Here is an 11,925-nt window from a genome sequence, read left to right as displayed (position 1 = left end):
CCTGGAGGAACTCAATTCCCTCACACCCAGCTCAGCTCCCGAGGCTTCCCGGCTGGAAAAACGAGATTCCTGCAGTCCCGCAGCGCTGAGTCAGGAGAGGGAAGATGGGAACACCCCGGGACAGCAGCCCGGACCTGCCGTGACACCACCAGCTGCCTTTTCCCACGGCAGGATCATCTCCAGAGGGAAACTGCTGCCTGCAGCCTCTCCCGGCAAAAAAAAATTAATTTTTTTTTTGCTTCTCCTCAGCCTGGAGAGCTCCAGGGAGGAGGAGGAGGGTGATGGAGGTGGAAATGGTTCATCCCTGGGATCGGTTTCCCAGGAATTGCGGAATTTCCAGCGGCAGGGAGAGCAAAGCAGAGGCTCTGGAGTCACCCTGGCCTGGGTTTGAAAGCACAGGGGTTTAAAAATTAAATATTCCAGTGGCTTCCTGCCCCTCCGGAGCAGATGTCTGGCCCTGGCAGCACTTTTCCCATGCTGGTTCTTGCTAGACAAGCTTCCTGCTGCCTTGTAAACTCTGTCTCCTGAGTGGAGGAAATAAAACCTTTGCCAAAAAAAAAAAAAAAAGAGAGAAAAGGTAGAAAGTTGGGGAAAATTTTTTTAGGTAGGAAGCCGTAGTTCATCCTCCACACCATGCTGTAAAATTGTTGCTCCCGTGAGTTTTCCTTCCCGAGCGTCCCTGCGAGATCCCCCTGCAGTTTATCAACCCTTTTGGGGTGATCTCTGCGAGGTGGAAATGCCTGATCTCGGCTGTGGGATCATTCCACACAGCCGGGAATGTTCAGCTGGAGAAGGGAAGGATCCAGGGAGAGCTCAGAGCCTTTTCCAGGAGAGCTGGAGAGGGATTTGGGACAAGGGCTGGAGGGACAGGACACAGGGAATGGGGACACACTGCCACAGGGCAGGGATGGATGGGATTTTGGGAAGGAATTCCTGGCTGGGATGGAATTCCCAGAGGAGCTGTGGCTGCCCCTGGATCCCTGGAATGTCCAAGGCCAGGCTGGGATAACCTGGGACAGTGCAAAGTGTCCCTGCCCACGGCTGGGGTGACACCGGATGGGATTTAATGGGTTTTCCAGCCCAAACCACTCCATGTTTTCCCAGAAATCCCCAACTCCCCACTCCTGCCCTGCAGCCTCTCGCTCAACTTCCATCCCCATCCCCATTTCCCAAGGAAATCCCTGCTTTCCCCACCATTCCCTCACCACATTCCCCATCATTTCACGCTGACCCAACAGCTTCTCCTGCCTCTGGGGACCCCAAATTCCCAACCCCTCCATCCACAACGACACCTCGAGGGTTCAAACCCCACTTTTGGGAGCTCTCCTGACTCAGCCAGCGCAGCATCCCTGGGAAAAGCTTGACTCACGTGAGCCATTTGCCGGCTCAGGGCTCTAATTACGGGCTGTGCCCATCTGGGCAGCGTGGGAACGAGAGCCATTAAGCCCCTAAAAAGCTCCCGATCATTCCCGATAGATTAATGTTGCCAATTAGCCGAGCCCGGCGCCTCTTTCTCTCGCCCTTGTCGCTCGTGTTCCCCGAGCGTGCAGCTCCGGCTCCATTATATAATGATACACTCGCTGCTGTAATCCCAACTCACACCGGGATTTTAATTTATTTTTTTTTTCCCCTCATCCGCGCGTTTGCCTCATCCCAGAGCCGATTAGGCAACAGACGAGACGGGGAAAAATCAGTGTTTGGGTCACGCCGTTCCTAATTAGCCCGGGCAGGGCTGGGGTGCCGTTTGGGGCGGTTGGGGGGCAGTTGAAAGCCTGGGGGGTGTTAAAAGCCGTTGGCAGGTTTGGAGCACCAGCCGCCCCTTTCCCGGGGTTTGACTGTTCATTCCCGGTCCCTCCGTCCCTTCTTCCCAAGGAAACCATCTCCACGGCAACCTCAAACCTCCGGGCTGTGCCTCGGAGCTGCTCGGCTGTCCCCAGCACCTTGGTAAGTGGCTCGGCACGGCTGGCCCTGGTGGCCCCCCCCGGTTGCCCTGGTGGCCCAATGGCTACTGGGTTGCTCAGGTTGCTGTGGCCTGGGGAGGAGGTGAGGGTTGGCAGGGGGGTGGGGGACCCAACCCTGTGTCCCCAGCGCTGTGTCCCCAACCCTGTGTCCCCAACCCTGTGTCCCCTCGTGCTCCTCGAGGCTTTGTGTGGCTTTAAAATGGGTGGCCGGAGTTGTCCCCGTGCGGGAAAAGTGCCACAGGGGGTGGCTGGGTCAAGGTGCTGCTGCCTTGCAGGGACCTGGCCTTGGGTTGGGGACACATCCTGGTGTCCTGGGTGTCCTTGGTGACAGTCTTGGGTAGACCACGGCCGCCCCTGATCCCGATTTTCCGTCATATTCGGGAGAGCAGCAGGGCTGGCGTGTGGAGATGGGGACTGTCCCCTCTTGGGAGCTCGGTGTCACCACGTGGGGACATTCCTGGTGCCACGTGGAGGGGATGGAGCTCCAGTCTTGTGGAAAAGAGCTGTGGGGTCTGGGAGGAGCTCCTGGCCAAGGGGAGCATGAGGGAACCCAGCTAATTCCTGGGATAAATGGGATTAAAGGAGGAAATGATGGGCAAAGGTGGGGATGCTCCACCTGGAACTGGGAGCACTGGGAAGTGCTGGTCACAGGGGACTGACCGCTGCTGTCCCCGTGTCCCCAGGGCAGGATGAAGCTGCTGGGGGCAGCGGTGGTGGCGCTCAGCCTGCTCCTGCCAGGCTCCTGGGGGAACGAAGCCTCTCGGCCCTGCATCTTCCAGACCCTCAACGAATCCGACCAGCAGTTCTGCAGGTGGGTGACCTCCGTGTCCTCTGTCCCCTGCCCAGCCTGGACATCCCTGCCCTGCCCTTCGTGTCCCTTTTGTCACCTCCTGGCACCCTGAACTCCAGTGTCCCCTCTGCCAGGGCTGGAAATACCATCTGTTTTCCTCCTTTTTTCCTCCTTTTTTCCTCCTTTTTTCCTCCTTTTTTCTCCTTTTTTCCTCCTTTTTTCCTCCTTTTTTCCTCCTTTTTTCCTCCTTTTTTCCTCCTTTTTTCCTCCTTTTTTCCTCCTTTTCGGGAATCTGGGATGTCTGTGGGCACCTGGAGTTATTCCCTGGCCTGTTGTGCAGCAGAGGCTTTAAAAGTGATTTTTGTGGCATCAGGAATGACTGATGATTTCCACGGGAAACTTCAAAGGAAAGAGGATTTTTGTAGAATCCTGGAATGGTTTGGGTGGGAAGAGGACCTAAAACCCATCCAGTTCCAACCCCAACACCTTCTGCTATCCAAGCCTTGTCCAATGTTGGACACTTCCAGGGATAGGAATTTCTTTGGGAATTTCTTTGGGAATTTCTTTGGGAATTTCTTTGGGAATTCCTTTGGGAATGTCTTTGGGAATTCCTTTGGGAATTCCTTTGGGAATGTCTTCCCAGCTCCCAGGGTGGAATTTCTCCCCAACACCTGCCAAAAAAACCATATAAATCCCACAGATCCTGTGGTTCCATCCCTCCACCTCCACCTCCAGCGACTCCAACCCCACAACTCCCACCGGCAATTCCAACCCCATCCCCACCTCCACCTCATTTTTCCCCATTTTTCCCCATTTTTCCTCCTTTCTCCAGGGGGGAACTGGAAGTCATCTACCCCGAGATGGGCGACGTGAGCTGCTCCTACATCCCCAAGTGCCACGGCTACCGGCGGCGGCTGAGCCGCGAGTGGGGCAAACCCCGCGTGCGCTACCCCGACGCCAGCAAGGTGAGCAGCTCCGCGTGGCCCAAAAATTGAAATTCCCGACGATTTAACCGGGTCAGGATGGGTTTAATGGAATTTCCTGGGACCAGGATGGATTTAATGGAATTCCCTACGATCGGGATGGCTTTTTAAGTGTTTTTTCAATGTGTTGTCGTTGATTCAGGGGTTTGGTTGGAGGTGGATAAATGGAATTTCCCCCTTTTTTATGACATTTTTATATTTTTTAATTTTCTTCCACACTGTGGCCATTAAATCACCTTTTCCCACATTCAGACCTTTTTTTACAACCCTAAAACCACATTTTTTCTTTTTCCATTTGCTAAATATTTTTTTCTACATTGTACCCATTTGGCAGCTATTCCAGCCACATAGTAGCCCTTTAATAAATTATATTCACATTTCAATATAGTATATTGAAATATAGTATATATAGTATATATATTCAATATATATATATTTCAACATAGTATATTGAATGTATATAGTAAATTGATATAAATTTATTTAAATATATAAACTTATTTAAATATATATAGTAAATGCATAAATGGTATATTTCATTATAGTATACTGAAATGTAGTATATTATATACTATATTTCAATACAATATCCCCACATTTCCCTTAAGAATATTTGCCACATTACAACCATTATTTCCCCTGTAAATGCAGCCATTTATAATTTCCCTACATTAACCTCTAAAACAATTAATTAAATTTTTTATACACTGTAACCATATAATTAAGTGGCCAGAAGGTAGCAAACAAATTTTGTTTTCTGCTACACACGGCCACTTCACGATTTAATTTTTTTGCTATTTGTGGCCTCCTAATAGTTTAAATTTTTCCTCCTTCATGGCTATTTTTAAAAAAGGAATTAAATAACCAGGATGTAGGAAAAACAGGTATTAAGTGGCCACGTGGAGGGAAAATTTTAATTAATTTTATTTCTATGTTGTGGCCACCAATTTTTTTTTTTTTGGCCTATATTTTTGGGCATTTCAATTTTGTTTCCTCTATTTTGGCCACTTAATATTTATTGTATTCTGACCGCTGATATTTAATTTTTTTCCGCATTGTGGCTGATTTTTATTTTTTCCCATATATATATATATATATATGTGTGTGTGTATATATATATATATATATCTCTAAAAATTTCCACCGTAGATTTTATTTTTTAAAAAATTTTTAGCCAACTTTTGGAAGCCATCCCGGTCTCGGTCAGGGATCTGGGGTGTCCTGCAGGAAATCCCGGTGGATCCGGATGGAATTTGGGAATTTGGAATTTTCCCATGACCCCCCCGAGCTGCAGTTCCCCTCTGTCACCACCGGGTGGCAGCATTGAACTGCCCGAGCTCCAGCGCCGCTCCGACTGGGAGTAAACTGGGAGTAACTGGGAGTAAACTGGGAGAACTGGGAGCGCTGGGATCACCCGGGATGTGCTGGAAGTGCCGCAGGCAGGGGGAGAGGACAATAAATGGGGTGACACGGGGGTATTTTGCGATGGGAACACCCTGCGCCGTGCCCTGCTGTGATCCCAAAGCTGTCCCACCATGTGGCATCGTCGGTGACATCCCCAAACCCCCGTAACGTCCCCAGATCCCTCCCCAAAAAGCGCCACATCCCACTAATCGCCATCATTCCCATCCCCAACTCCATCCCTGGCGGCTGATAAGGGAGAGCTCAGCCCTGTTGCCGTTGCTCGGAGTGTGAATAATCCGTTTTTCCGGCTCTTCCCCGCCGTCTGGAAAGTCTCTTCCCCCTGCGGATCACATGGTTGGAAGTAGAACTTTCCCTTAAAGATGTCTGATTCTTCCAAAATAATCCTCCTCCCTGGCAGAGCCTGCTGCACGCAGATCCATCCCCGCCACGGATCCGCGCGGCTTTCCAGCAGTTTGAAGTTTCCCGGGGGATGTAGGCAGTTGTTTTTCCCTTTTATTTTAGTCCTGGAAAGCACGGCAGGGCCGGGAGAAGGGAAGGGACTCTCCGGGGTGGCTCTGGGGCTGCCGTGGCAAGGGTTTTGGGGACAGGAGGCTGACCTTCCCGGGCTCTGCATCCCGGAATCCGCACGGATCGGGGGTGTCACCTGGTGATTTTGGGGTTCCAGCGGTGGCTCGGGGGGGTGGCAGCTCCCCAGGGAGCCCCTGGCAGGGCCGGCAGCTCTGCCTGGCACCGGGAACGGCTCGGCTGATGGATTTGGCAGCGATTCCTTCCGAGACATCTCGGCACATCTTGCGCTGCGGCGGCATCTGAGGACACGGGGCTCTGCTGCTTGCCGGGGTTTCTCCTCCAGCCTTTCCCAAAAATTCCTCCCCAGCTCCACGCAGCTGGGAATGACCCAGCTGCAGTGTCCGAGCTGGGGGGTGATTTTGGGAAAGGGCTGAGTGGCCTTAAACCCATCACAGAGAGCTAGCTCTGAATTTCCCCCGGCTTTTTTTGGGTAGGAATACACAATTTCCTTCCTCCTGAACCTCTAGGGATGCTTTGGGATAATATTTTTCCCCTCCTAAACTCACCCCAAATTGAATGGGAACAAGACCTGTGCCAGGGCTGAGGCACCAGAGTTGTTTTTACGCTTCAGGAAGGTATTTCTAAACCCAGGAAATTAGATTATTCCCGATTTATTCCCCAGTGAGGGTGGGAAACCTCTCTTGGATGGAGTTCTCTCCATCCCTACGTGGTGCTCCAGCTCAGTGATCCCTGGCTGGAGCAGGCAGGGCCAGCTGAAGGGCTGGAGATGCTTTTCCCCATCCAAATCCGTGGCAGAAAAAAATCTCGGGGCTTGAGGATGCAAACTTGTGTAGGAAGTGTCGGCTTTTCTGTGGAACACTTTGTCTCTTCAAGAAAAACAACCACCAAAAAAGCCAAATGCGGAGTGTTTGTTTTTCTCTCCAGAAATATTTATCAGTTTTCTGAAGGGGGTGGGGCGGGAGGAATGGGAGGTTTCCCATCCTTGTCCCAGATTTTTTGGGATGAATTTGGGGATCATTTTTGTACCCCCAGATCACTCAGTGCTCTGAGGGAAGGGGAAATCGATGGTTTGGGGTGCAGGAGCTGGAATTGGGGTGGCATCTGGCAAAGCTGAGCTCTGCTGGCAGCAAAACCTGGCCTGGGCGACTCGAATGCATCATTTCAGGGTGATTTTTAATATTTTGTGGTGTTTATCCGGTTTTGACAAATCCAGCTTTATCAAACATCATTTTTCTGCCCCAAAAAAACCCCATTTTGGGGCAGTTTTTAGTGCTGTGAGGGCAGCTGGTGTGTGTGGCTGCACCTCTGTGAGCAGCAGGCTCGGGGAGAGGAGTGAGGAATGCACTGCCAGGCACAGGGGGGGAATGGTTCTGGATGGCTTGGATTGCCTGGAAAACCTTTGGCTGCTCTGTCCTGGTGGGCAGAGGGCTGGGAATGTCTGGAAATGAAACCCTGGGATGCTCAGGAGGTTTGATCCATGGGAATGTTCAGCCCTGGGATGTTCGGGATGGAGAATCCATGGGAGATCAATCCTGGAGTGGTCAGGATGTTTGATCCATGGGAGATCAGCTCTGGGATATTTAGGATGTTTGATCCATGAGAGATCAGCTCTGGGATGTTCAGGATGTTTGATCCATTGGAGATCAGCCCTGGGATATTCAGGATGTTTGATCCATGAGAGATCAGCCCTGGGATATTCAGGATGTTTGATCCATGAGAGATCAGCCCTGGGATATTCAGGATGATGAATCTGTGGGAAATGTGGCCCTGAGGTGTTCAGGATGTTCAATCCATGGGAAATTCAGCCCTGGGATGCTCAGGATGTTCCATCCATGGAAAATGCAGCTCTGGGATGTTTAGGATGTTTGATCCATGGGAGATCAGCCCTGGGATGTTCAATCCATGGGGATGTTCAGCTCTGGGATATTCAGGATAATGAATCCATGGAAAATACAGCCCTGGGATGCTCAGGGTGTTCAATCCATGGAGATGCAGCCCTGGGATATTCAGGATTTTTGATCCATGGGAGATCAGCCCTGGGATATTCAGGATGATGAATCTGTGGGAAATGTGGCCCTGAGATGCTCAGGATGTTTGATCCATGGGAATGTTCAGGATGGAGAATCCATGGGAGATCAGTCCTGGAGTGTTCAGGATGTTTGATCCGTGGGATATCAGCCCTGGGATATTCAGGATGCTGAATCCATGGAAAATACAGCCCTGGAATGCTCAGGACTTTCAATCCATGGAGATGCAGTCCTGGGATATTCAGGATTTTTGATCCATGGGAAATCAATCAGCCCCAGAATGCTCAATCCCTACTGGAAGACTCCCCTAAGTACCTCCCAAACCCCTCTGCATCCCACTGCAAGGATCCCATCCTAAAACCCCAAATATTCCCGTACCCACATCACCTTCCCAAAATCCCTCGGGGAAGGGACTCTGGGAGCCGGGGAAGCGCAAAAACATCTGGAACGACTGGAATCACATCCTCCTCGCCCTGCCCCGATATTGCTTCGCTCAAGCAAAAATAAATTGGAAAAGTAAATTGGCGCCGGCACCAATCTGGGGCAGATTTCTCGAGTGCACAGCGAAGCAAAGCCCCGACGGTGATGGATCGCTGCATTAACCCGAGCCCCCGGCCCCTGATTCCCTTTTATTACCACTCGGGGTGGCAGACAGAAAAACAGATTACGCCGGAGATCAAATCGATGGGAACTTTATTTGGCGGCCTTTTAAAAACATATTTCTGGGCTTTATAAAAACATACGGCAGATGCCAGGGATGGGCCTCGTCTGCTTGTTAAAAAGCAATTTACCTGGGCTGGAGCTGCTACCTTGTACCTGCTGCTCCAGATTTGTTTTCGTCCCCGTGGTTTGACAACTTCCTTAGAGGTTTATTTGGGTTGTGCGTTCAGGTTTTTAGGCTATGGGAAGGAATTTGGGGTTTTTTTCCAGGCAAAATCTAGAAATAAAATGGTTTTTTTAGGGTTCCTCCCCCAAATTCAACTCTTTTAAAGTTGTTTTTGGGAGAAACCACTCTGAGCAGGCGATTTGCACATCCCTGAGCTGAACTGCTCTCCAGCTCACTGGGATAAAGGGATTTCTGTGCTGGAATGAGCTGGAATTGTTCCAATGAGCTGGAAAAGACCCTCCGGGGTGGCACTGAGCTCCTCCCAGCAGCTTTTTGTGCCTAAAGCTGCGGGGCTGGAGATGTCCTGCTGGACCCTTGGGCATCCATCAGAGCCCAGGGAGGGGAGAGCAGCAGAATTAGCTTCTCCCAGGAGCCCACAGAAAGTCCACTCCGGTTCTATCCCAGCCCTGTCCCCAATTGTCCCCCTTTGTGAAGCCCTTGGTGGCCTGGCTGGGGACAGAGCTGATTTATAAAGGCTTCAGGGGGCTGGGAAGCATTATTTGGGAAATCATTCGTGTGAGGAAACCCATGAGCTCTGAAAAAAACCAGGGGAAGCTCTGCTCAGCCTCCCGGCGGCAGCGGTGGCAGGAGGGGACACACAGCTGGCGGGACAGGGACCTTCTTGCTGCGCTCAGGTTCCACCCGAGCTGGAATTCTGGAGATGGTTGGAAGCAGAAGATTGCTGACAGTTTGTGTATCCCTGCTGGCTCGCGGAGCCGTCTGGAGCTGAGGAGCCACCAGCGTGGTTTTCTCCCTCTCCCAGTCCTGCCTGGGCTCCTCGGAAACAATGGCCCGGCATTCCTCGCCGCTGCTGTCAGCCCGAAATTCCCGGGATTAGCCCAAGCCCCCGGTGATGAACCACTCCCTCCGGCCCCGCTGGGTTGGGTTCCCATGCCCTGCGACACTCTGCGACATTCCAGGACTTCAGAGAGCTCCCAGCCCTGTCCTCGGAGAGGGAATTCTGTGAGGGATCTGAGTTTCCAAAAGGCTTCTTTGAGGGCTTTGGTGTTTTGGCTTTTTAAAGCCAAAACAAATGTGAGTGCCGGGGGCTCTGGGTGCTGCCTCTGTCCTCTGTCCTCTGTCCTCTGTCCTCTGTCCTCTGTCCTCCGCTGACCTCCCAGCGCTGCTTCAGTGCGGGAATTTCTCGGGATGCGATTCCTCTCCAGCCCTTCCGAGCTGGGATTCCCCACCTTTTGGGGAGCAGGAGGATTTCATCCCTCCTGGAAACGGCTGGAGCTGTTTAACAGCACAACACGGGGTGTTATCGTCCCACCGGAGGGGACCGACGGGCAGCTGGTGCCACCCGCCAGGAGAGCCTCATCCCGTGAGCAATCCCGGCAGGAATGTCACTTCGCATTTGTCTCCTGGCCTCGCCGCTCGCTGGACCTTTCACCATCCCGGCCAAACGACATTTCCCCCGGGAAAGCACCTCCAGGTCATCCCCTTTCGTCGGCATCTCCCTCCAGCTCCTCTTTTTTCGGCAGCAAAAAAAAAAACAACCCCGTTTGAAGGCGCCGCTGATTTCTCCCTTTGATCCCTGTAAACACTATACAGTAATCAAAGTTTAAGCTGCTTTGGGTGAAATAATTGCTTAACAATCATATAAGACAAAGTGATTCAACAAATGACAATTAGGACTTGTGATCTACGGAACAGATGCATTCAGTGTAGCATATTATAATGTGCTAATAGGAGATTGACAGCACAATAATAGGAGAGAACAGCCACTCAGCCTATAATTCCCAACCAAATGTGAGGCTGTCCACAGAGCTCAAATCCGAACAGGCTGTAAAATTAGAGGTAAGAAGGCACAAGTTTCACAAAGACTCATTAGCAGGTTGGCTGTGAATTTCCAAGGAAGGGGGGAAAAAAATTCCTGCTGGAGGATTTGCACGCGAAAGGCAGGCAGGGGAGGGGGAGAGACCTCAACCTCCGCACGTCTTTGCGTTGGGAATGAGTAACCTAGATCGCACCGGGCTCCGGCAGGCTGGAGCTGCCGCTGCCGCCGGATGCCAGCCAGGTTTTGGAGCAGCCGGATGGCTCAGCCAGAGGCCGCGAAGCTTCGCTCGGCGTTACCGTCCGGCGGGGGACGCGCCGAGCAGACAACGGTGTGAAGGACCGAAGGAAATTAAGGCTGATAGGAGCGCAGAGCTCCGCCGGGGCATTCCCGACGGGAGTTGGGCACTTCCCAAGCTTTAAATGATACTGATGGGTGACAGGGCCAGCCTTTAGCCCTGTCCATGGGAATTAAGGCTGGCGCTGGCGCTTCTCTTTGGGGACATCAAGGGTTGGGGACGTGCGCGGGAGTGGAGGATGTCAATCTCCAGAGCTCCAACACGTGCAGAGGCAGGAGCTGGGATCCATCCCTGACCCCTTCCACAGCCTGGGATAACATTCCATACGTGCTTCTCTCCCCTCTCTCCTCCCCGAGCAGCTTTGGAGGCTGAGAGACCAGAGGAACCCAAATTTCCAGCTCTGGTGACAAAACAGATTTTCAGCTCGTCTCGTACTTCCCGTGCCCCGCGCACGTGTTCCACCAACATGGGGCTCGACCATATTTTATTATTAAATAAACATGCCAGAAAGTGCACTTTTTTGTGCACGGGGGAGGATGGGGAGGTTTGGTAATTAAAACTTCCATCCATCAACGCTTCGCTCGCGGGGATAATTGCGCTGCTCCCGCAGATGTATGTTTTGTGGGGATTTAACCAGTTGGAGTTGGAGCTGGTGCTCGTGTGTCTGAGGGGATGGGATGTGCCATGGGCTGTCCAGAATTCCGCTGGAACCTCCTGGGGAAGGAGTGATGGTGCTCTGGTTGGGAATTTGCTGGGAACGTGGCTTTTTGTCTCGGTTTACTGCACGGGCAAGTCCTTCACACCCACTTGATTTTCACCTGTTAATCCCGAAGCTGCAGGGATGCACCTGCCAGGTGGATCTGTCATCAAAAAATAGGATTTTATGTGAATTTGATTAATCGCGGAGCCAAACTGTGTTGTAGAAACAGACGAATCTGTTGAAAACAACCTGATTTTCCTTCCCCCTTGCCCCGTCTTTGGGATTTTCCCATGATGCCACAGCCAATGTGGGCATCGGGAATTCCAGAGCCTTTAGCCGAGGTGACACTGGAGAAAAACCTGCAGAGATCCCTCCATCCCTCATCCCAATCCAGGATTTATTTTGGAGGAGACCCTCGGGAAGCGCTGCCCCCGCAGACCCTGCAATCAGATGCCAGAGCTCCCCGGGGTGATCGATGGCAGATCAATGAGCCCCGAGGGGATGTGTCACCCTCGTGATGTCTCCTGACATCCCCCGGACCCGCCAGGGC

The 11,925-nt window shown here is 51.9% G+C and overlaps 1 protein-coding gene across 3 annotated transcripts in view; it reads left to right on the top strand.

Annotated features, from left to right (window-relative positions):
• Positions 1-1,600: 1,600 nt before the first annotated feature.
• Positions 1,601-11,925, top strand: part of PEBP4 (phosphatidylethanolamine binding protein 4) — a 68,449-nt gene continuing 58,124 nt past the window's right edge. For 2 of the 3 annotated variants that reach the window (XM_085080731.1, XM_085080733.1), the window contains exons 1-3: positions 1,811-1,944; positions 2,645-2,772; positions 3,584-3,716. In XM_085080731.1, the coding sequence (XP_084936857.1) occupies positions 2,651-2,772; positions 3,584-3,716 (255 nt within the window). In that variant the 5' untranslated portion in view covers positions 1,811-1,944; positions 2,645-2,650. Of the gene's footprint in view, positions 1,945-2,644; positions 2,773-3,583; positions 3,717-11,925 lie in introns of all 3 variants that reach the window. The other variant, XM_085080734.1, reaches the window with a different exon arrangement.

The sequence above is a fragment of the Lichenostomus cassidix genome, chromosome 22 (genome assembly GCF_008360975.1).
Source record: "Lichenostomus cassidix isolate B80296 chromosome 22, HeHo_3.0, whole genome shotgun sequence".
Lineage (NCBI taxonomy): Eukaryota > Metazoa > Chordata > Aves > Passeriformes > Meliphagidae > Lichenostomus > Lichenostomus cassidix.
This window is presented reverse-complemented; position numbering and strand designations above follow the sequence as displayed.